This window comes from Bactrocera dorsalis, chromosome 1 (genome assembly GCF_023373825.1).
Source record: "Bactrocera dorsalis isolate Fly_Bdor chromosome 1, ASM2337382v1, whole genome shotgun sequence".
Lineage (NCBI taxonomy): Eukaryota > Metazoa > Arthropoda > Insecta > Diptera > Tephritidae > Bactrocera > Bactrocera dorsalis.
In genome coordinates this window covers 13,496,688-13,521,538 of record NC_064303.1, presented here as the reverse complement: position 1 = coordinate 13,521,538, position 24,851 = coordinate 13,496,688, and the positions used below count along the sequence as shown (strand labels likewise).

Below are 24,851 nucleotides of genomic sequence, written 5' to 3'. Positions count from 1 at the left end.
GTAAATACTACTTTGAGCAGAAATAGTAAGACTTTAATCACAATTTTAAATCTTAAAATTTTTAATTCATATTATACTCTTGGCCACAATACACTTGTGCCAACTTTTTTTCCCAATCATCGAAACAGTTGTTAAAGTCAATTTGCAGAATAACCTTCATAGCACAGAGCGTTTTTAGCATAGATCCAAGTCTCATCGTCAGTAAAAATCCCTTTCATGACATACTGGTAGTTGGAAAGCATTGTTTCAAAGACGTTACCCAACACTGTTTTTCGAAAAAATTTTGTGATTTTGGAACCAATCGTGCTTTCACTTTTCTTAGGCCCAAATGATCTTTCGAAATAGTTTCCACAGATCCTTCCGGTTGCGATAAGGCTGCATGACACCAATCTTGACTGTGTTCGCAGCATAGCTTGTGGGAATTTTACGTTCAGCTATATTTGCGTTAAGATGACGGTGAAATCGTGTGCAGAATGAGCGAGGTAGCAGCCGTCTGGTATGTTTTTTCGACGTGCTTACTCCACACTTATTTTTTCTGTTATACCTAGAGTGCATAGAGATCTATATGCTGAAGGTGCTCTAGGCTCTCCTTTCATCTTGTTTTTAGGGTCAGTCGATGTCTTTTGCATACTAGAACATGTATACTAATAAGTGGGGGTATTACTTTTCGATTTTCTTTATTATTACTACCCATATCTCATAAGGATTGGTAAGCACAATAAACTATCAAATTTAAATATTTTTATAAATTTTAAAGTAATCCTCGAAAAGAAAATAATGTCTTATAAATGCATTCAGAAACTCGAAGCAAAAAAAAAAAATGACCAAAAGGCCAGAATATTTTTTTTTTTAACTAAAGTCAACAGCCAATACTAAAACAAACAAAAAGAAAATAAATTAAAAGTGTCCCAAAAATGCTCGATGCATAAAAAAATTATGAAGAAGTTTGCGGAAAGCCTAAACAAAGAAGGCGACCTAAATAAATCAATATTTTTTCCTAAAAAATTAAAATACTAAGGCCAACAAAAAATTATTAAAATATGCAATCAAAGCTCAAGTATGCAAAACAAAAGTAAAGCAATCTGAAATTTTTAAAAATTAGAAAGCAAAATATGTGACAAAAAAAAATAAATATAGTAGTGAGTGCATTCTTGAAGAAAATTCTGAGATTTGAAAATAAGAAGCAAAAAGTAAATAAATATCATAGAAATATTAATAACATAACAAGTTCACACAAAGTATACCGGAAGCCGGAAAAAAATGCTTAGAAACTGCGCTCATGCCGCAACTAATGAAAAACTGGCACTAGCAAAGCATAAAGTTGAAAAGTAAACGAAATTGCGCCACCAACATAAAGTGCAAGTTAAAAGGAAAAGCTTTGAAAAGTGCATAAGTGCAATAAAAAGTAGCAAAAAATAGTTTGTGACAAAGAAAGTGTTAACGGTAAATTGCATACTTCAAAAAACAAATAAAAAAGTTAAAAAAAATCTCAAAAAAGGCTTTTTAAGCTTACATTTACACTAAAACCCGCTGACCACCTTGGCGTATACGTAATAAAAAAGCGCGTGCAATTTCAAAGAATGCCTAAGTTAGCAGAGGCTGCTTGAGCGGCAGGGGAGCGCGTGCGAATGCTGCTGCTGCCAGATTACGCTTTACAACATGGATGGCGAAAATCGGATTATACTCAATGTGGGTGGCATAAGGTGAGTGGCGTCGCGGAAATACTTACCATTTGCCAGCTTTTGTTGTCGCCTTTATTTTCAGCTATTTTCTTTATGATACTCCACGCTTGTAAAATAGTACGCTGACGTTGTTGGCATTGTGTTTGTGTGTGTGTGCGTTATAAACAGCGCTTAGCTGCGTAAGTGTGGTCATTTTAAGTGGCGTTTTCAGAAGTAATACCTTGAAAAATGCGCTGCAAAAGTGATGCCTTCGCTCGGCGTGACTTTGTTTACCTCATTATTAGATTTTTTAATTAGCTGTTATGTTTAATCACCCTTTTCATTTAGACTTAATGAAAGTTAAGCCATTTTAGTTTCTTTCAACTTACCTGCAAGTCAGCTAACGCCACTTTTGCAGCATTTTTTCGTATGTAGGCGTAATTATGTATGATTTTTTGCTGCATTTGTAATTTTTCGGAAAAATGTGAGTTAATTCCAGCAATCTCATTCATGTTATGGTAGTTTGGGCTAACCAAAGGTCTCTTTTTACAGAGACACTAACGATCACTTGTGGTCTAAATTTTCATTGACACGATTCATACCCAAAACTATAACCAAATTTTATGAGTTGATAAGCCCACACGTGTTGATGATATCTTCTGATATCTATCTGATGCCAACATGATGATCTTCAATCACAATTTCCTTAAGTTTTTCGATGTTATCGGCATTAACAGAAGTGGATGTTGATGACTCGGATGAGATAACTTTTTCATGACTTCAGAGCCTTTACTAGATGCGATGTGCCACTCAAATACTTGTGTTTGTGCTAAAATAGTTTCCTCATCTCGAACGTGCTTTTCATACCTAAAGAAAGGTAAACGCTTAACCACATTTCACCACACCTCAAGTGAACCTAAATTCGTGGAAGCTGCAAATAGCTCAGTAGACTTACTCGAAAGGCTCTAAATATATTAATTTTTACTATAACTAGTTTGTAAGATGTTGAGCTTATTTACATTCAATTATTATATAAGATAGGTTTCTAAATTAGAAAGCATGGTAATTGGTGTTTCGAGTTCATTTTTCTCTTCTTTGAGAAAGAGTATCAAATTATAAAATTGTTTCTCAAACAAGGAACTGATGTTGCCGTAGCTGACAGTACTGCTGCAGACAAAAGTTCTGTCCAAAGTAGAAACTGTAAAGTTCATAGTCTGCTGTAATCCAAATTTTGCTGTCGACTTCTCAAAACGAGTGCAAGTTTCTCTAAAATTGTCTCCCCCAAAATGTTAGAGGCTTGAAGTTCTTAGGTCTCCAATGAAGATTTATATCTTAGCATAGTCTTAAAAGAGGTGATGATCAGAAGTAGTGCAAGATTTTTTAAAATAAGCTACCAGAAAGAAGAATAGTCTTCCCCAAAAGTCGAAATATTACAGTCTTGATGTTTTTGGGTTTCCAATGAAGCTCTATATACTAAGATGCTCTTAAAAGAAGAGATGATCAGTACTAAAATCAGTTTAAATCGTTTTTTTTTCATTTTTGAGTTATTTTGGAGGCTAAAAAGGTATTAAGTCCAATATAGCCTACATAACATCCATAGGGTTCAAGATTTTCCAAAGCACAAATTGGTTAAAAAGCTCAGTTTTGTTATATTCATGTCGATAAGAGCTTAAAATAAACTCTATACAAAAAGTAAGTATATGTTACACACAGAAAAAGTGGATTTGAATCTTCAAAAGTTAGGTTAAGTTAACTTAGATTGAAGAGTTGTATCTCGAAAGAAAGTTAGCGTTGTATCTCACTTGATCAGTTGAGGACGTTGCTGCTCACAGATATTCAAAAATTCCTTAGAATTAATAACCAGATTCTCACAGATTGACAAAGTGTTTTGAGCTCACCACAAGTTTCAAGAAAGTTAATGTCAATCCCAGCCACTTCACTAGTTTCGAAGAAGGAGTATCTGCCGAGATACTTAACTTCGCCTTCCTCCATACTTCTTTAAAAAGAAGCGTTCAACAAAATGTTTAGGAACACTGCGTGTGAGCTTATTGAGTGTGAGTTAAGTTAGAACCTCTACAATTGCGGCTAGATTGACTTTCTTAAGAGCAAGTAGTTCATTGCAGCTCTTATGGTTTCAGAAAGATCTCACAGCCGCACAAGTTCTCGTTGTTGACCAGCGATTGCCGAGGTTCGTAGGTACAGCGCTAGTGAACAAGACGACAATGCTTTCAACCAGTTGAATCTGGAGTAATGCAGTTCATGGTGATTCCTCTGTGACTGGGCTTCCAAACAAGCCTAAAACAGATAAGTTTAAAGATATGGCTTGTCGAGTCATGCAGTCCTTGACTGGCTTGACCAAAGAGTCGCCTAGCTCATAGCCAATATTGCCGCTATTGGAATGAATGCACACCTTTCTGAGAGAAGTTGCACTTCGGAGCACTACATCGTCTGCTATCTTCATACCAGCCACCGTCACTTGAAAGACCATTGGCCCACAGATGATGGAGGGATGACAGTGGACGCTTAAAGTTTTTTATCTTAAAGAATCGTACCTAACATCGAATCTAAGCCATCTTCTCTTTTAGGTATACTCATGTACATATACATATATGTTTTTTCCTGTATTTTATTTTTTTTACTTATTTTAAAGAGCAATTAAAGTCAAAAGACAACTCAAGAGATGGCTAATGTGTGGCCGCTTGCGATCGAGGGTCCTTTCGAGCTCTCCTTTCATAATTATTTCTACTGGCTTAACAAAGAACTATTTAGGCCTGCAACTGGATATACATATTTATCCAAAGTATGAGTGTTTGGTCTTCCTTGATATACTTCAGGCTTCTAAAAGCGTTATCTTAGAACCAGAAGTATGCTTCTGAACTATACATTGGTTTTCAAGAAACATACGAACTTTTTTTCCCAGGAACTCATATATCTTCAAGACACAATAACATCAAATAAAAGATTTATGCCTGACAAACCCACGCCAAACTCTTGATACTTGTAGTAAGTTCTATATCTTTCCCTCCCTCTCGCTCTACCTCTACCTCTATCTCTACTTTGACCAGTATTTATCAGCTCTTAAAAATCTATTTACCGTTAAAAGTTATGCATCGCAACGAAAAATAATAATTTTCCACTTTTTAAGACCCAGTGTCCTTATTCAATCTGCTGTGAAACTAGTCTACAATTATTTCATGAGGATATGCCTTACTCTCACATCATTACTGCTCACATAATTTTTCTGCACATTCATTTATGAGCCTCTGTATGTAGCGACAAACTATTTATGTACATTTGTATGATTGAACAACAACAATTGTGCTTCGTTGGTTGCAAAGCAATTGACTGTATTGATGTGGCATCAGAAAAGTGACGCAAAATGCTTTTAAACACACAATTGCTGGCGCTTAATTCACCACCAACCGGCATTGATGGTGATGATTTTTTGTGGCAGGCATTCATAGAGCTATCAATCAATACAAAACGTAACGGTTTGCAGGTAACGGCCTAGTAGGAAAATTTTAAGAGACAGATAAATTTAAAAATATTCAATTGTAGTTATCGGGAAAGCTTAAGCTCGGTTAGGTTAAAAGGTCCGTCCGAACCAGTATCTGACTTGGACAGCTTATAGCTGATCCGTTATAGTATTTAGAACTTCTTATAAAACTGACCATAAAAACTCTCATAAATCGATGAAGCTTTTGAGCTGATCAAAATTTTGGTTTACGTGGGTAATGTCAGTTTCGGTTAACTTCTGTTGGCCGAGGATAAACCTGCCGAGATTCAAACAGAAAATGGACAATGGAAGGGAAAGTGCTTGGATGTTTCTACCTCACCTTCTTGCTTACCATTTTGACAGTTTCCGTCATACTGACTTTTTAGTCTCATTAATGCCTAGTGAAAATGCCCATAAGAACTTCTATGATTGTGGCAAGATAAACTTTTCTAAGGACAAGTAGTTGAGTAGATCTCCTACGTTCTATTCTGGACCAAATTATTCTCGGAGTCACGCAGAGACTAGTCGACGTCTACTAAGCTCATGCGTGATCCGTATTATGTTAGCGGGGTAAGTTACCAGCTTTTGCTCTATGATCAGGCACCAAAACGAGTTTGATAAGGAAGTAGCCGGATGCTATCTCTAGTGAGATTATAAACTCGTTCACTAACTTTATGACCACAGTGTGTAAGCTGAAAGAAACTGTATTCCGGATCCTGCTCCTCGGATACTGCTTCTTAATATAATGCACGTTTGCTGAGAGACACTACAATAATCCAGTAGCCTAAGGCCAAGCTTGTCGGAGTTCTTCTTACAGAAGTTTCCCCCTCTAATTTTCCCTCCTATCTCCGACCAATCCTTGAGAAAGCTCTATGCGTTTCTTCTTCTGCGACTTCTTCCCGTCCAAAATACCATCTTTGGTTAAAGTCCCCATTTATTCAACTTCTCTATGGACGTTTAAGACAACTGATGATTTCTTTACCTTTAAGTAGGTCGTTAACTTCCAAGATTCAAAGCACTGAGGAACGTACCCTACCTTTCGTTGTGTTCTTGTTTACCTTTCGGGATATATTTTGCATTATTCTCGTCCGCTGCAATCGTTTTGTCGTGAAGAAGATTATATATGAGATACTTGAGTTTAGATTCCACCTCAAACTTTTCGAAGGTTTTAACCACCGCACCCGCCCATACATTGATCGATGTCGAGAAAGGTGCCCATAGCAAATTCCTTGTATTTAAGGATTCTTCGCAGCAATGACACTACATCGTACAAAGCAGTGCCGACCGACCTGCTTTTGATGTAGACATGCTGAGCCTTTAACAATTAACCCCTCGATATTCTGCTCCTAATTTACATACAGATCCAAGTCTCACCAGCTCTACAACGTTTTCAAAAGAAACGTGGATAAGACCCACAAGTCTAAAATCCCTGGCACCGACGTGAGAGGTCTTTCTGGCCCTCCGTATAAATGCCACCTTAACTAGCCAGTTTTACCTAACACAGTTCGCGTAGATGATACCACCAATTCAAGATACCAAGTGTAGCCAGGTCCTTCTCCACCTGTTTTTCGAACTATTTCAAACGGAATGGAGGTCTTCTTTTTCTTCTGCTTCTCCAAGCGGCTACTGAGTCGAATACTCTCAGAGCTGGATCGTTTTCGTCCACTCTTCTCTCAATTTATTTCAATTACAATACAATTTCTTCAATCGGTTGTCTTTTGGTTACCCTCCGGATACTTGGTCTGATTTTGGAAGTCGTATGCTGCTTGAGCCATATGTAAAAGGGTCATTTCTGGCGACTCCCAAGTGTATGGCGCTCAGAGAACTTTCCTCACTTGCGTGAACTTCTGTACATGATTCCATCTTCCCGCAGATGATTCCATCTTCCCACACATCTTTTCCACTCTAGAGTTTTCCAACTGGGCACACAAACCGCACGTTTACATCCGGTCTCTATGTAAAAACAGCAAATGTACAAGCGATCATATGGGTACACAGCGCTAGCTCAGTGCACAGAACCGCAAAACCGCAGAGCTTTTTACACTGTTTTCAAGTTTTCCTTTCAAATATTACAATATTTTTTTGTGCTTTTGTTTTACCATTTTGTGTTTCATTACACATTCATGTTTTTTAAACATTTACACTGGCATTTTTTCCCATTTAGTGGGAATTTTTACCGAGAACACACAACTCACTCCACCTACACCACACACAGGTACACACATCTGCCATGTAGACACATACGCCACTCATAGTTTTACCGTTGCTCACCTTTTAACGGTACCTATGCATTTTATTTTATTTTTTTCACCGTTATCAGCTTACACGTTTCACTGACTTCGAGCATGTTCTGCAGCATCCCGCACTGCCCTGCCCGACCGCTTGTGTTCGGTTCCTTTGAGCGCGCTTCCCCACGGTGTGTCGGCTTCGTTCACTGCCAGAGCTCACACCTGCTCAGAATAGTATGCGTACAACGGGCTTCAACGCTACTATTATCGTTTGTGTTCGCAACATTTTATAACTATTTTATTTATTTTGATTTTATTGTTGCACTTGGTTTTTAAATTTACAGTTGTATTTTATTTCACTTTGTTTACACACGACAAGCGAAATGACCAACAGTTGCTTTTACCTTTGCTTTGCTTTTAATAATGGGTTTTTGTTGCTGTTACTTTATTTGCTCTTGCTTTCCTCTTCTTTTGTTCAACGGTAAATGTGTGTAATTTCCTTCAGGTGGGAATGTTTATTTTCTGAATTGATTAAAAAATAGCTTCACTTGGTTTAATTAAAGTTTCTGGGTGCTGGTCATTTGGCTAAAGCTTGTTTGTGAAGAGGGGTTCGGAATTATAAAGTTATCAGGTTAACAGGTCGCTTACTTCAAAAAATTTGATATTCATAGGTTTATGGAAAAATAAGCAATTATTCTCTAATTTCTTGATTTGGTCTATGTCTATTTAATTTACGTGAAGTTCGTAATAAATCGCAAGGTTTTTCGTTCAGTTTCATTTTGGTTCTAAATAAAATGATACTAACTTCTTTGAGTTTCCTGAAAGCCGTATAGGTGTCCCTACTATATTGTCTTAGCCATCAGAATATTTCATATCGAAAGTTTAAATTCCAAGTACTTTGATTCCATTCTTACAATATGTTCCAGACATAAGCCTAAACTAAGTAATGGATTAGATGACACCTGAAACTTCACATTGTGGTGCTTTCGGCTTTAAAAAACAAAATCATCGTCCAAGTGTGAGTGTTCTGAATGAGTAATTTTACATAAGAAAACTTTTAAATTCCTCCGATCTTCTGAATGAGTTCCAGCTTCAGCTTAAAAATAGTAATTTTGATGGTTCCCTTCCTAATATACAACACTTTTCCTTATGATTCTAAGATTCGATTTGTTAGAACGATCGACATGCGTTTTATCGATTTATTTTGGACCCTCTCCACATCATCGTCGGAAATCCAGTCATTCTGCATCAATGACACACTCAAACCCCTTGTTACCCTGAATGCAACAGCACGCTGTATGACAATCAGGTCAAGAGGGGGTGCACCTAACAAAACCTGCATCGAATCCGTTGAGACGATGCGACATACAGGCAAACAAGCCAGCATTACACAACGCTGGATTGAGAGGAGTTTTTGAGACCCCAAGACAGTCGTGGCTGCCTCCCACTATACGGCGGCTCAGGCGGCGGAGAGTAATTTCGCGACTATTTCCAAAAAATGTTCTGTCAATGGTCACTTCTTCTCTTGAGGCAAACTTTTCACCAGCGAATTCATTCGCCTTAGACAGGAACAGCTGCTTCCAGAATTTCTACTGAGTCACTATGAAGCCAAAGCTGGACGTATCTGGGCAATTGCTATTTTCAGATGGTCCAATTGTTGGCAGTGTATGTCCTAGTTAAGAATTTGACTATAGAGGAGTAGCTTATAGATAATTTCCAGCCAATTCCACTAAAAATATACTTTTACTTTCTTGACTTGGCTTGACTATCGCCTGCGTTGGCTTACCGCGATTCGTCCTCGACTGTTTTCGCTTACCCACTTTTCAGCAGTAAAGACTGCGGAAACGATTCGATTTTTTTATTCAGCACCGATTCTCAGATGGAAATTGGGTACATGAGGTTGATTTCACCCATATATTAAGTTGCCTTTTATATCCAGTCTTAGATTAACGGTTCTAAAGTTGTTTTGTACAATTTTTAGTTCCAGGGAAATCAAAACAGCGCTTACAGGATGGTAGGAGTCTACCGCCTCTTTTATTTTATCGACTTTTCCGACAACCGACATTCCAAAGCTTGAAGCATCTTTGACATTAATATTACTGGCACGAATTCGAAGAAACTAAAATTACGCTTGGTTTGCTTTTATAGTATCAGAACACCATTCTCATTGAAGGAAAACTGGAATCCTCTTCACCAGATTATACTTAGAACCGCTTAGCTATTAAACTCTATATAGTAACCTTCATAGGATCGGTGAACATAGTACTCCACAAGATCCCATAAGATGTACTTTGAGGAATTTGGGGATTGGGAAATGTTTATCATAATTCGAAAGAACATTTTTCAGTAAATATTTTTTGAAGATTATCTCTTTCAAATGTTGGCTCCGGCTACATCTCAGATATTCCATTCGTGCAGTCCACTTTTCGAAGACTCGTTCGAGCATTTCGACTGATAATTGGCGAATGAACGCGTGATTTTTTGCTCCAAAGCCTGAATCGAAGCGAGATTGTCCGCATAGACTCTAGACTTTGCATATTGCCACAGGAAAAATTCTCACTGTGTGACATCACACGTTCTTGGTGGTCAAGCGATCGGCCCAAAACGTGCTCACCGAAGTGTTCTCTCAATAAATCTATTGAGTGATGCGATGTGTGGGAAGTGGCGATGTTGCTTGGGAAGTTCGAGGAGCTTCAGTTCTATCATAAGCTGTATTTCGTAAGCTTTCAATTTAAAATCTCGACGTAAAATGCGTCAAGTCGTGCCATACGTCAATCCGAGTTGCTGTGAACGTCACTGAATTCACTCTCCACGGCCGTCGTGTACATTCTCAGCTAAGGCTGCTTTATTTTCTTCACTGCGTGCTGGACGTAGTCCATTCGTTCGAATTTTATCCAAGAATGAATGATGGGTTGGTCTCAAGATGGGTGATGGTGGACGTGGATTTTCGTAATAAAGTTGAACGATTTGATAAGTACCTCTACATGGATCATATATATTTATAAATTTTTGTATCACTTAAAACGTTTAATACCAAAAGTTTGATAGTATTTTGATCGAGCTGTTTTATTATGTAATAAGACACACACACCCAGCTGCCTATTAAGTCCGCACATATTAAAGGAAATGGATTTAGTACACGATTAAAAATATCCTTAAAATAAAATTGAACGACTATAATTAAATATTTATGCAGCAGTCAGTGCAAGCAACTCCACATCCTCCTCCCTTGCATTAGCAGGACTTTTTGATTTCTGCGCTCCGTTGCTTTGTGCAATTGCTAGAGAAATCCCAGCAACAATTTAATTGAATGTCCTTGCAACAATAAAAAATGATTTTTTTACAACCACTTGGTTATTCTTTCATGATACTCTCTCTCTAGCCATAAAGTCACCAACTGCTCGTTTGCCTCATTTCATGCAACATTACAATTTTTTTATGATGGCGACAATACCCCCGATTATATCGGAGGATGTGAGCTTGGTGCGTGTGTTTTATATGCCATATTGTGGCTCGTATCATTACATATTCGCTGATTCAGCATAATTTAGTCTGTGATTATTATCATTAAAACGTTTGTATGTATGCGTGTGTATGTGGTATATTCTTTGTTTGTCTAATACTTAAGCGGCACGTCTTCTCAAACCAGCGCTAGGCAGACGTATCACGCCCGCCTTTGGTGCCATAAGCATATATTATATGGAAGCCTGTATGTCCGTGTGTCTGTGAGTGCTTTCCGCGCTCGATAGCGCAATTTAGACAAGTTGATCCGCTCGGAGAGCGAGGAAATGCGCGAAATACCATAAGTGATTTTTTTGTTTCATTGAAAGGCGCACAAAGGCAGCTTTGGATTTGATTTTTATGCCAACTGCAATGGCAGCTGGTGTGTAACCCAGTTAGTAAATGACATATAACAGGGCGGAGAAGTAAAGTGGTCGAAATTTTAATGCAATTTTAGTGAAAATACTAGTCTATTTTTGTATTACCGGCTCTGAAGGTTCTTAATGGATTAAAATATATCCATAAAATAACTTAAAAATCGAATTCAAAGCCTTTAACAACTTCTTTTTCACGTGTTACTTTCGATATAGATCATATCTTACTCCAACTTCCTAACGCTTTATGAACCTAAGTTCTTGTTCATTTGGTCCGTCCTTGTAGATACTATCTTACTCTTTCTCATCAACCATTTCATCTCTGTTGTTTCAAATCGAAACTGTTCAGAGCTGGGTTTCATCTGATTCCACAATTCCTTCCACATATTACAGTGTAAGATGCTAGATCTGCTAGATATATTGGAATTTTAGGGATGGGTTTTTCTCAAACTTTCTCTCGATTACTCCAGTAATCACATAGTCTGGTTTGTTCTTTATGATCGTACCTCTTCCATTTATTAACTGTTAACTATTAATTTTCTTTGAGTTTCCACACGCCCCAGTTTCAACAAGAAGAACAGTGTTTTATTTCAAACGCCGATTCAAAATCTTAAATCTCGATAGTTGAGAGTTCGAAACTTCTCATACTTTCGTTTTTAATTGTTGATAAACTAAATTTGGGAGCTCAGAAAATCATCTCGCAAGAAAAAACAATAAAATATGTCAAGAGATTTACATTAGAACTGTTCTAAAGCTTCAGAAACAATCTGGAACTTATTAACACCTAACGAACAAGTACTTAATCAAAGTTCAAGCGTGAGTTTCAGTTTCGTGATTATTTTCGGGTAAAAAAGGATACAGACGATTTTTGGACATTTTTTCTGTATCTTTCTTCGAAATGAAGTTAAACCAGAGTCTCACTTGGACAGCTCGAGACATTCAGAGGCGACTAATATCAACTCCAGCGAATTCGGCGGGTTCGTTGAAACTTTGGCAACCGAGGTGCTTCAACTAAAGTTTGGTGTAAGCTGTATAGTAGAGGATAAAGTTGTCTAGATGTTTCCATCTAATCTTCTTCAGTGTAACTTTGACAAGATGCGACCTCCAAAGCCTACAGCCTCACCGCCTGGATGCCAATGGGACCGTGTCCAGTTAGGGCACTTATCACTGCGGTGATGTACACCTTGCAAAGAGCTTTCATTTTGCGGTTCACTCTAAACCAAAAATCTCTCTTAACCCCACAAGTGTTAGTTGCGGTTCAACTCACATGCTTTCATGAGGCCCATAGATCTAGCGCACAAATGAACGAAGACTGTGGCTCATTCCGAAGGAATGTGGGAAAGGATGCCTTTTCTTACAAGCTAAACGGCTTTACAATTTCAAACTATTATTCCGTTGTTGCTAGAAATTCTGACATGTTTAATATAGAAGCAGCTTGATGCTACTGCTAGTGAGATTATAAATTCTTAGTCTCGATTTGAGCTCACTCTCAGCGAGGGCCTGTATAGTATTCCCTTTTTTATCAAAAAACTAAAAATCAATTTCATTACTTTCTGCTTACTGGGTATTTGCTTCGTTCCACAGGCATTTTGTATTGGTTTCGATTTTTTGTATGCACGCTCAGATTTCCTTTCAATTTTTGTCCGTCGTCTGTTAGTGGCATTCGTGGTACTTTGCGTTTCGTTTGTCTGATTTGTACTGCTGTGTCACCCCGGCATTATTGGGCTTTTGTCTAGCGCCACTAAATTTGCGCTCATTGTTATTCTTGGAAATATCGCCGGCTTTATGGCTGAGCTAAAGTGGCTAATGAATAGCTTGTTGGTACGAAAAAAGAAAAATTAAAATAGAAATCTGTGTAAATGTGGCATCACTGCCAATGACATGGCTGTGTGAAGGTACTTAAGGGAGAAAAAAATTGTTGCTTAAATATTTCTATTTTTATTTGTGTAAATTGAGTGAGATATTCTTGAAGTTATTGTATATATTCTGAAACATGATTGAAAAATTATCCACATTTTAGTACCCTCAAAGCAGTTAGCATAATATAGAGTGATCCAGCCTATGCGTTTGGAAAGAAGTTCGAAATTCTATGGAGTTTAGAAAGTTCTGTTGGCTGACAAAATATGTGTTCATCGGTTCAAAAAATTATCAATTATAAGCGTTGTCCAACAAAGTTCTTGATATTTCATTTCACCCATTTTGTACAAATTTATCACAAATATTCCTTAATGAGCTAAGCCAGTCCACAACCACGTTTTGGCAGAGGGGTGTCAGATGTGTATGGGCATGCAAAGGTGCTTAGTATCATGCGGGGACTCGCACGCTGGACATATATGAGACGGGTCGATTCTAGATAAGTAGATGTTTAACCCGCTCCAGTATCCAGAACGAAGCTGCGCAAGGGTCACTCTCGATTCTCGTGGCAACTCGAGCTCTTCTCTTGTTGTCCGGAGTACATTGTTCTGATAACTCGTCTGCATTTCACCGCTTCCATGCGACCATTTTGGTGTGGCGTAGTTAAGGGCCAGCCGACCGATTAGACCGATAGTGACTTGATGACCTTGTTGCGGCTCTCTACTCTAGCAATAATCGGGGTCGAGCGAGGGTGAAGGAGCACAGGCTGTCGACATTTTAACGCCATCGACTACAATATTAAGGTGAAGTCTGTACTCCTTCTTCCGGTTTGTCAATATGGTCTTAGTGGGGAAAGTGTGAGTTTCCGTACAGCGAAATCGAGAAAGGTCGGAGAGATTGCCGTTTACTTTTAAGCACATACCATCAATTCTATTGCTCAATGTCATTATCCTGCAATCATCAGCGTACGAGGTCATAGAAATTCCCTCTCGAGGTTGAGGAAGTTTCGAGATGAAGAAGTTGAACATTAACGGGGAGAAGAGACCATCCAACACCGTGTTTAATTTATTTCAGTTTAGAGTTTTACCTCAAAACAGTACAGATGATTGTCGGCGGTCGGGTAATACATAGTCCACCTCTTCAGCCTGATGGAAGTGAAGATTTTTCGATGTCTTTAAGTAGCGTTGTGTGGCTAACTGTGTTCAACCCTATGAGGATAGGTTTTTGGTTTAAGGCTATAACTATCCGGCCGTAAGTGCTGTGCTGGAGCTGTGCTCTTTTCGGAAGCTATGCTGGTTGTTTGCTAGACTCAGGCGGTGCGTGAAAGTCGGGAGTAGCAAGGCCTCAACGCACGGTGCTCACCGAAGATGCCATTGCTGCTGGGGAGCAGAGTATAATCCGCAAGCCGTTACATCTTCAAAATGTACCTTTTTCTTCGCAATATGTCTACATTCTGGCATACGCGGAATCGAATCTAAAATGTAGTTTATTCTCTCAAATTCTAATATCTTGAAATTCTAATATAAAATTAAATATAAAAAATCATTAAACTTGAAATAAATTGAGGAAAGAAATTGTCAAGTTATTTAATAATAAACCGCATTTCTCTCCCTCACTATTTAATTATTTTACTCCCCGTTTAACAGACACACCCACCTGTCAAAAGCCGGTCCCTGCCACCATTTCATTCGCGCACCCAGCCAAAGGCCTGCTTAATCGCTGATAGCGCTGACTTCGGCCTTACATTGTCCGCGCGCTTTTGTTGGCTGGTGGGCTGGCTAGTAGGGTTCGCTGAGCTCGGTGTCTCCAACGGCTTTACGCTTCATTAAATTTTTGGCCTTTTAATAAACTGCGCTGCTACTGAGTGCGCGCCTTCAATTTCCGTGTATTCATTACGTTCATTCATTTCCGTTCGCTTTTCATGCGAAATTGTTTGGAAAGCGTGGAAGTGGCGGCGGGTTCGCGTGACAGGAGGAGGCGCCAGTGTTTCGAAAACCTTCAATGAATGCATGAAAGTGTGTTGCGTTGAGGTAGATGAGGGGGTGAAAATATGAAATGATAAACAGAAAGCGAGGCAATATAATGAAATAGCTGGCTGTCAGGCTGCTGTGTCCTTTCTAGCGAATTGCAGGCGTTCACAGTCAACTTCAGTAAAGCTGATATAAGATGCGTATGACTGTGTGACGCAATAGTATTGGAAATATAACCAGTGAACCATATAGTTTTTGTATAGTATATATTTCGATAGAAGCTATAAAGGATCTTTTATGAAGGTTCGGTCGGATTGAAATTAGAAAATTCATATCTGAAAACTTTCTATTCAGTACCCGTTAATGGAGCAGAGAAAGAGGAAGACCCCCACAGGTGGAGAGATCAGGAGGAAAAGGACCTGGCTGCACTTAGTATCTCGAATTGGCGCAGTCGCTTTCCGGCTGCCACCATATGCAATCTCTCCCAGTTTCTCTAACTCAATGCGATGTAAGATTGTTGCTTAACCGCCGCTTGCCTGTTGGCCGTTCTGATGTTCTTTATGTCGTTTCCTGCATTATAAGCTTGTATTCTGGTAACTTGAAGGGTCGTCTGAGATACAGGCATTCCATCTATCAGTTATTTTTGATCCATCCATGTTGAAAATTCTGCTGAGGGTTTGGCTTGAGATCTAGATCAAGGCGTACTCTCTATCAGGCATTTTTGATTTATCCGTGTAGATTTTGAGAGTACCGCTGAGGGTCGCGTGCTCCTGCTCATTCGCCATCTTTTAATGTGACTTATGACCAATTCTCTCAGCTAAAGCATGAGCGAATGTGGATTTTTTTTATGCAGAGCTTTCCACTGCAACGTCAATTGGTCGTATACACTGCTAACGTACCCGAAAGTTTAGGTTAGGTTAAGTTAATATGCTAACAGGGATCTCACTTGGATAACCAAAAACGCCGATCCGTTATAGTACCTAACTATAATACTCCGATATACTGGTTCATCACACCATTACAAGTCGACGAATCGCTTTGAGGCTCCCATTAATTCTCGGCTCGGCTGTATGAGTAAATGCTCACTTTTCTACCAGCTCACCTCGCAGCAGCACGTCTACCGCCACTTTGATGGCAGCCATTTCTGTATTAAAAACACTACAATAACCCTTCCAACCTTCCTTCCTAGCTTCGATCCATCTATGATAAAACTCATTACGCTTCCTTACCCGCGTCTTCTCTCCAACTACATAATTCTCGTCGTTATGTGAGCAGAGAAACAGCCACCAAGTGTGGCCTATGAGACGCAGTGATCCAAGTTTCCAGGGATGCAGTTGAAGAAAGAACGAATTTCTGCGTGTCCTGGTACGTATTCCTTCAGGTACCCATCTTCCCTGAGCCTAAGAGCATACTTCGCAAGCATACACCTAACGGCTATGTCCACGTATCGTATTTCGTGTTATTTTTGGTGTTGTCCGTAGTGAGTCCTTTTCGAGCGCCTTCCATCAGATGAATACATGGCAGAACATTATTGGATTGACTACGGTTTCGTAGAGCCAGAACACCATATTTGGTGAGAGTCCCTACCTTTTCCTTTTAGCTCTCCTATAGCAATATAATTCAACCGAATATTTGATCGCCATGGGCAGAAAATGATCCGTATTTTCATTGAAAAATCATCTTCAGCAATGAGGCTCATTTATGGTTGAATGTCAATAAGCAAAATATCCTGATTGGTCAAGCAGCAGTTCCCACGTACTCCATAAGTCACCACTGCATCACGAAAAATTTAAGGTTTGGTGCAATTTAGGGCTTGCGGCGTAATTGGGCCGTAATTCTTCCGTGATGCTAAAGATCGTCACTGTGAATGGAAATCGATACAATTTGACCCGAATTGGATGATATGAACTTGGACAATATGTCTTTCCGAGAAGACGCCATAAGCCACACTTTTATTGAAAATCATTGATATCCCAAACCGTTTTCGTAGCGGTTTTATTGAAAACCCCGTAACTTGTGTTGACGACTTAAGCGCTTCTACTCGTCCAGTTGGATACGAAAGCTTAAAAAAGGTTTAAATCTCGTATATTGAGGTGGCAACTCCAAAAGTAAAACTACATTAAATAATGAAAGAAAAATCAATAAAAGTTAGTCAAGTCAGTAGACAAACTAAGTTGATCAGTAAGTATCTTATTGTAAGCAATACCAAGTCTTCGAGATTTGCTCCAACCTTTTCGCTTATTGGGTAAACGAACATCATTTTACTGAATGTAGGCCATTTTCGCTTTAAGCACTTGTGGATGCGTACACTTTCAACTTCCGTTTGACGCCGCAGCTGCAGGCATTTCCGTGTCGCAAGGCAAAGTGCCTTAAGCGCTACATTGGGTCCAAACAAATGCCTCCAAACAAACAACATGTCATTGTGAATGTGTATGTGCGTATAAAATCCACCTAATGTATGTGACACACAACACTGGCTGCCAAAGCCAAAACACAGGTTGTATCAGCCTAAGTGGAGCATACACTGATATATACATATAAGGTATATATGCGTGCATACATACATACATACATAAATGAGAAAAATACATGCATATGTACATACTCGTATATGGTAGTATATGTACACACATGTAGTTGTAAATAACGTGGGCTCAGCTGCAAAAATGTTACGACCCTAATTTTGAGCCGAAAGCTGTCACGTACAAAAGTGGTCGGCTCCATTAAGTTACAAGTTTGTTGGTTCGGTTAGCCGACACACCCCAAACCAATTTATGTACTCATATGTTTTTGATTATTCATAGCGAGTAGCGCAATTTATTTGCTTTTTATACATTCACAAGCAGATATTTGTGAGTAGTAAAGTACTTGCGCACATGTTGCTCACCCTGCGGCTAAAGGGAAATGTAAAAATTTATTGGATTATTGAGGTCTTTAACAAAGATTATTAAGTTTTTTAAGTCAGAGTAAATATACTCGAAATAGACTTCGAATGAAACCGATTTCGCAATTTTTTTAAATACAAAAAAAGCTCTTTTAACTGAGTAAACTACATTCTGCAAAATCTACTAGAAACAACATTGATTGATTGAGTATACGACGGTCTACCGAAGAACCTACAAAAGTATAAAGAATCATAATTCTATGATTCACTACCAGAATCCTCAGGGTCTAGAAAAAGGTAAAGGTAAAAGTAAAGGTAAAGGTAAAGAAGAAGCTTTCCTAGGATCTATAAATTTTTGGTAGTAGATCATGAAGTTCTGCTCTATCATATCCCTCATACCTCTATACGTTCATCGATAGTTCTCGGAGTTGATTTGTTGTTGAATCATATAGATTTTGCAGAATGCACTGTAATTCTAATCGGTTAGCATGATATGTTTTGACCATGTTTTTAGATTTTGCATCGATTAATTCGCTCATTTGAATTTTTGTTTGGCCGTCGCGGCTTGCTTCCAGTCAAGCGACATCCTCTTAATGCTGTTTGGAGCCTTCCTCTGACTATGGCCTATCCAACGAAATCTCTTCTAATAACCGAGTTTACAACAGCGCACCAGTCGTTCTTCCGTTTCACTGTGAGACGCCAATTGGAGATTCCAAGTACAGCCATGTTCTTCTCCATCTGATCTTTCCCAGATTGAAGGTCTTCCTTTTCCTCTACCTCCTTACTTCTATACTGCGCCGAATACTCTCAGAGCTGGAGTTTTTTCATCCATTCGGACGACATGGCCTAGCCAGCGTCACTGTAGCCTCTTAATTCGCTAAACTATGTTAATGTCGTCGTATATCTCGTTCAGCACATCGTTACATCGACTGCGGTATTCGCCGATGCCAATGTGAAAAGGACCATAAATCTTCCGCAGAACCATTTACTTCGCTTCTTTGTCCAATCCTGGAGAAAGTAGAATTCACGGCGCGGTTGTTATGGCCAATGATATCGATGTCATCGGCGGATGCCAGTAGATGTACGCTCTTGTACAAGATTGTACCTTCTCTATTCAGCTCTGCAGCTCGAAATATTTTATCCAGCAGTAAATTGAAGGAGTCCCAGGATAGGGAATAACTGCAATTTAGCTCGAGTTATATGCTGAAGGTATCAGTTCACCTATGTTTCCATCAAGTAGTGCTATCGCCTTAAAGACAGAGCAAAGAAAGATAAATCATTCCTTTCCAACTTTTCAATATAATGTAGCGAGGGAGATTGAGAGAAGAGCTACGATTAGATAAGATAGATAGAAAAGGATTGCACCGCGACCTTAGGTCTATTGTGCCATCTCCTAGGACTCGCCTAGCCCCAGCATGTTGATAAAGCCTATGTACTGCTAGGTGGTAATGAGACGATGTATCTCTATTTGGAAATATGATCCTATGGCCTTTGCTCTGCAGGACCGCAGCCAATTAGCAGATGTTCTGGAAATTCAGGCTCCTTGTCGCAGAATTGCCACTAGGCTATTCAGCGTTCTCTACACCATAGGAGAGATATTGCTTTAAGTACCGATTGACAATCGCTAAGTATGGTTATACGTTTGTTGCGATAGTTGCGTTGGAGGTTTATCTCTTCGCACCGACTTATGGCAAAGATTTCTGCCTGCAAAAAGCTCGGCAAATTTCCATAGGTATAGAGAGCTTGATGCGTGGTCCTGCAACTTCTGCACTGATTCCCTCCGAGCTTTTCAAGCTGTCGGTTTACCACTTGATTGTACTACCCCTAAGTAATAGCTCGAGAGTGTAATCATTTTATTCAGCCTTGCTGCTAAGGGTAACCTTGAACTTCTTGGTGAGGTTTATCCTTTTGACAATGTTGTCCCTTGGGAGAAGGGCCAATGGTGTTACACCACCTAACTCTTTCAACCGCTGGGATGAGATTACCTTACCTCTGCCATACCCTTCTGCTGTCATTTGTAGCAGTGAGTGTTTGGCTACCTGACCGATTACTAGGTGAAGTAGTGTGAGCCCAAGCATGACTTCAAGTGCTGCCGTTGGAGAAGTGCGCATTGCACCCGACATGTAGATGTAAGCGAGTCGTTGCAGCTTTTTGTAGTTGAAGCCTTACCGAAGTCTGCGAAGTTTTGAAGGTCCAAACCACCGCCGCATACGAACATGTGTTACTACCTTCAGGTTTGTGGTTATAGGATCACCTCATAGTAGATAACTCTTTGCAAATTCCAGCATACGTATAGACAATTTTTCTTGACCTTCAATTCTGCCTTGCCACCGTTTCCACTGAAATCTTCTAATCTAGTCATAAAGCGTAACCTGATTGCACTCATACAACACTAGAGTAATCTGTATTACTAAAGCCAGCTTTGTAAAAAAGAATTTCTTCTTACTAGACTTTATATTATTGAAATAGCTCCCTTCGTATCATAAATATCACATTCATTATTGGTACATTTCCATACTAAAATATCAAGTTTAGCTTAGACACACACCTATAGCCTCCATACCAAAGTTATGTTGTATTACGGAAAACGGAATGCGTTAGACGAACAATGTCGAAATGGACGAACAATCTTAAATTCGAAGTAATTTCTCTTCATTCAATTTCCACCCACATTCTCCATGATTTCACACGTTTTATTTGAAAATAGATTGCACTTAAATTTAACGAGCGTGGTACAAAAGAATTTGTACCACGTCAAACAACAATCTGCTCATTACACTTGACATAAAGATGCGCACATGCAATGAGATGAGCAGCTGTAACAGCAACTAAAATGCCAACCAGCGCTCAACGCCCGGCAGCTCCATTTAAGTAGGTGTGTGTTTCGGCGAGTTTATTGACAGCTAAGTCCGAAGGATTCCTTGCGCGTGACCTGCCAGTAGTTGTGGCAAGTAGCAGACATTACATTGTCAACAGGAATGTAACAAAAAGCAACAACAGTAACGTTATGCTCCTTGAAACGTAACGTAGTGTGAGCAAAAAAATCAATATTCACTTGAAAAACAAACGAGTTGGGGTTCGTCTTCCCCTGTTTATCTCCACCAACGGTGACTCACTCTCACTTAAACAACCTTTTTAGCGTCACTTGAATGAGCTGGCAAATTAAGCAAAACGGCTAAATGCTCACTACCGAAAATGGGGCGCTGCTTAGCGCAACAGTTGCAACGCCGGGTTACCGTGCTCCCCACGCTCTGACTCCCTCCAGGGGTGTGCCTGCTGGCAACAGTTTCGCAAAATTAACTGGTAGCTGGTGTTAGAATGACTTTGTTTCGCTGCTGCTTTGTTGCGCCACGGCGCTGTTGGTGCGGTAAGCTGCCAGGGAGCCGACAACACACCGTAATTACAATTAATGACGGTGTTTGGGGTGTGAAACGCGAACTTGGCGGATTAAATGAGTTGTGGAAAGTTCAATGCGCGCAAAAACAATGACGGTACAGCTAAAGGAGATGCAGCGAGAAGAAGTAGTAGAAGAGGTGGAAAAAAGTTCACAACAAAAACAATACAAAGCGCCAACAAAGCGCTAACAACAATAACGTCTATTTCTATAATACATTTTCCGTCAGCCAGCGTTGCCAACTTGTGTGTGTGAACTCACGAAGTGAACGCGCTTGCATGAAGATTAGCGACTGCCGGTAATTAGTGCGAATTGTAGCAAAACTTTTGCCTTATAGTAGTGTGTAGCAGAGGAAGAAAAAGGAAACAATAATTACACATAAAAAGGGTTAAACTACGCGCGAGCGAAAAAGTAACTTTGCGAAGTGCAAAGAGCACATAAATGAGTGCGGTTTCGAGAAAAGTGCAAAATATCGCAAAATTTGCTGCACAATAACTTGAATTCAATTCTAATTGACGTGGTTGCTCGTGAAAAGCGATTCATTAGTGCACTCATTATTTAAGTTTTGCTTTGTGCGGTGATGCGATTTTTATTTAATTCGACATTTTCATGCATTTTATGCGCTATTTTGCGGTGGATACTGGAATGCTAAATGAGCGGAGCTATATTTTGCTCAAAGAAGAATGAGAAACCCCCCTTTCGATGACGAACATGGCAAAGGCATTAAGGATTACGATTTAAGACCATGCAACTGGAATGTGTGGTCCCTTAATTGGGAAGCTGCCGCTGTCCAGCTAGTTGATGTTCTCGTGAGGGTAAATGCTGGCATCACCGCCGTGCGATGGACAGGACGAAGGCTGAGATGAGTAGTCTTGTGGCATTTTACTACTGTGGCCATATAAAGGTGCGCAAATTCAGTGTAGAATTCGCGATGTGAGAGAGCCTCCGCCCTTGGGTCTTGGCGTTCACCCCGGTGTATGGACATAACGCTGATTGGCGCCCACGCCCCGACGGAAGAGAAGGACGAAGTGACTAAACAGATGTCTTCTATTATCACTTCGCACAACGGTCGGTAAATTCAGCCTCCATGATGAAATAACCTCAAATGAGTTGAGGCTGACCGACTTTGCCATGCCAGGAATATGGCTAACAGTAGTACTATATTCCAGCATAGGAAAATTCATCAATCAAGCTACCTGGGCCCTATTCCACAAAACAACTTATCAACTTTTCACTTTGCACTTGTCAATTGTTATTGTACTGCAAAGTGAAAAGCGTTTCTGTTCCACAATATTCTTTGCGAATCTCACTTTGCATTGAGCATATTTTGGCAAAGATTTTACGCTCTTTCCGCTCAGTGCAAAGTCTTTGCGCTTTATTGGCAAAGTCTTTGCACTCTCTTGCAAAGTGAGTGTGCAAAGTGTTCCACAAAGCGTTTTATCAACTTTGCATTTCTGTCTCATCACTTTTCACTTTGCATTTAGGCTGTTCACGGTAAGGTGGTTATCGGGTTATGTGGTTATTAAATTAAAAATAACCTCTATGCTTCGTGAGCACCCTATGTTGTATGGTTATTTGCTTATTTTTACACAAACAGCTGTTCATTGTTTTTCACTTTAGTGAAGGTATGTGCTTATTAAATAATCCGAATTTTAAGGGTTCAAAAATTCTTTGTATAAAATTTACAGATATCTTGCATAATTTGCTGATTGTAAACAAAAAACAGCTGTTAATAGCAGATTTTCCAATAAGAAAATCTAAATGGAAATGCCATTCGCTTAGTTTTATTTATTTTTTGTGCTGCCATTTAGTAAAATTTCAACGACTTTCTAACACTGGAAATAAGCAAACAACCACATAATCTATAAACAAGGGTTTTGTCATACCGCATTTTGTTGTTGTTTACTTAATCACATAACCCGATAACCACCTTATCGTGAACAGCCTAATTATTGCTTTATATGTGTTGTTAAAATGAGCCGCAAAATACAAATTGAAAAAAAACTTGCTGTTTTAAATGTAATAAAAGAAAAAAAAAGCATTTTATTTGCTAGTTTTAAAAACAACAGAGTAAGTATTTTTTAAATAAATAATTGTAAATTTCAAGCATATTTAAGTATATATTTCTTTGTGAAGGTTAGCAAATTAGATAAACAGGCAGCATGGGAGGATGTGTTAAAAAAGCCCAATCCCTACAACTGGCGTCAGCACAAAAAACATGGACCTATGCAAGGGACAGTTTGTTTGGGCTCTGGAAGAGCCGGACAATGGTAAGTACAACAATTTATTGCCTACACATATCAAATAACTATATTTGCATCATTTGTTGTTGTTGGAATTATTATATTGTGCATTGCTAATAACTAACAAGCATGTTGTTGACAACAACAAAACAAAACGTCATCATAGACATTGTTGTTGTGAGTTAACAGTGCACTCAATCAACAACTCTTGGTGATAACAACCGGTTTAACCAAAATATTACTAATTGCTATGTGTACTAGAGTGGGTCAATTTTTTTTTTCGACGAAGCGGTTATCAAAATCGCAAGCTACGATGAGTTCTAAGAAAATTTGCCCAAGAAACCATGGCTTTAAAATTAAAATCGAGCTTCCGGTTTTTAACGAGAAACTTTTTGTATTTTTGTAAATTTAATTTTCTTAATTTGCAGAGTAAAAGGGATAACGCCCGAAATACTGGATCCGGAGGTGGGAAGGACAAAGCAATAAATGAAGCTGACTTGGCCATCCTCGATATTCTGGAATCAGACTCAGCTGTGGTAGATGGTTTGAATTTGCCAGAAAGTTATGGCAACTCAGAAAATCTACCGTCAGCTGAGAATGATTCCAGAATATCTATTTCAGAAGAAACTATTGCCAATCCACCTCTAAACCCAAGAAAGAGGAAGCGCTCTACCAAGTTTCCAAGTGAAACTTTGGATAGAGAGAAAAAATGCCGGCTGGAGCTCCTTGAGGTTGAGGTTTACTACCGGAAACTTCAATACCTAAAACTGGAGAGGGAGCTCCTACTTCCACCCTCTGCTATCACACTGGGAATTGCAACGGCAGAAACAGAAAATATATCGCGTGTGTTATTTGAGGAGGTTTGATTACCAAAGGCCAATTTTTCATTTGTGTATATTTAATTTCTAAACATTTTATTTTGAAATAATTTGTGATAAAAACAAAAAAACTCTGAAATTAATAAAATTATGTATAAATACAAAAATACTTCCTTTATTATTTATTCTCTGAGACCTTAATCTTAAACCCAATAAGATACAACGCTTTTGCAGTGGAAAAAAAGTCATGACCAAAACACCACTTTTATTTTAAAACAATACTATAATAGTTGGCATTAGGTAAAGTATTGTAGCAGGGAAGTAACCCTTTCCATTCCACTCTCTTGATCTATATTATTAAGGGCATCATTTTCTTCTTCAGCATTTTCATCCAATTCCTCGCTTTCATTGTCAGTGTCTTCAGTGGG

At 39.1% G+C, this 24,851-nt stretch overlaps 1 protein-coding gene across 2 annotated transcripts in view; it reads left to right on the top strand.

The window, feature by feature from the left end:
* The first annotated feature begins 663 nt into the window (after positions 1-663).
* LOC115066332 (uncharacterized) overlaps positions 664-24,851 on the top strand; it is a 76,133-nt gene continuing 51,945 nt past the window's right edge. Inside the window, exon 1 of one of the 2 annotated variants that reach the window (XM_049454991.1) lies at positions 664-1,703. In XM_049454991.1, coding sequence (XP_049310948.1) covers positions 1,660-1,703 — 44 coding nt within the window. In that variant the 5' untranslated portion in view covers positions 664-1,659. The remainder of the gene's footprint in view (positions 1,704-24,851) is intronic. The other variant, XM_049454993.1, reaches the window with a different exon arrangement.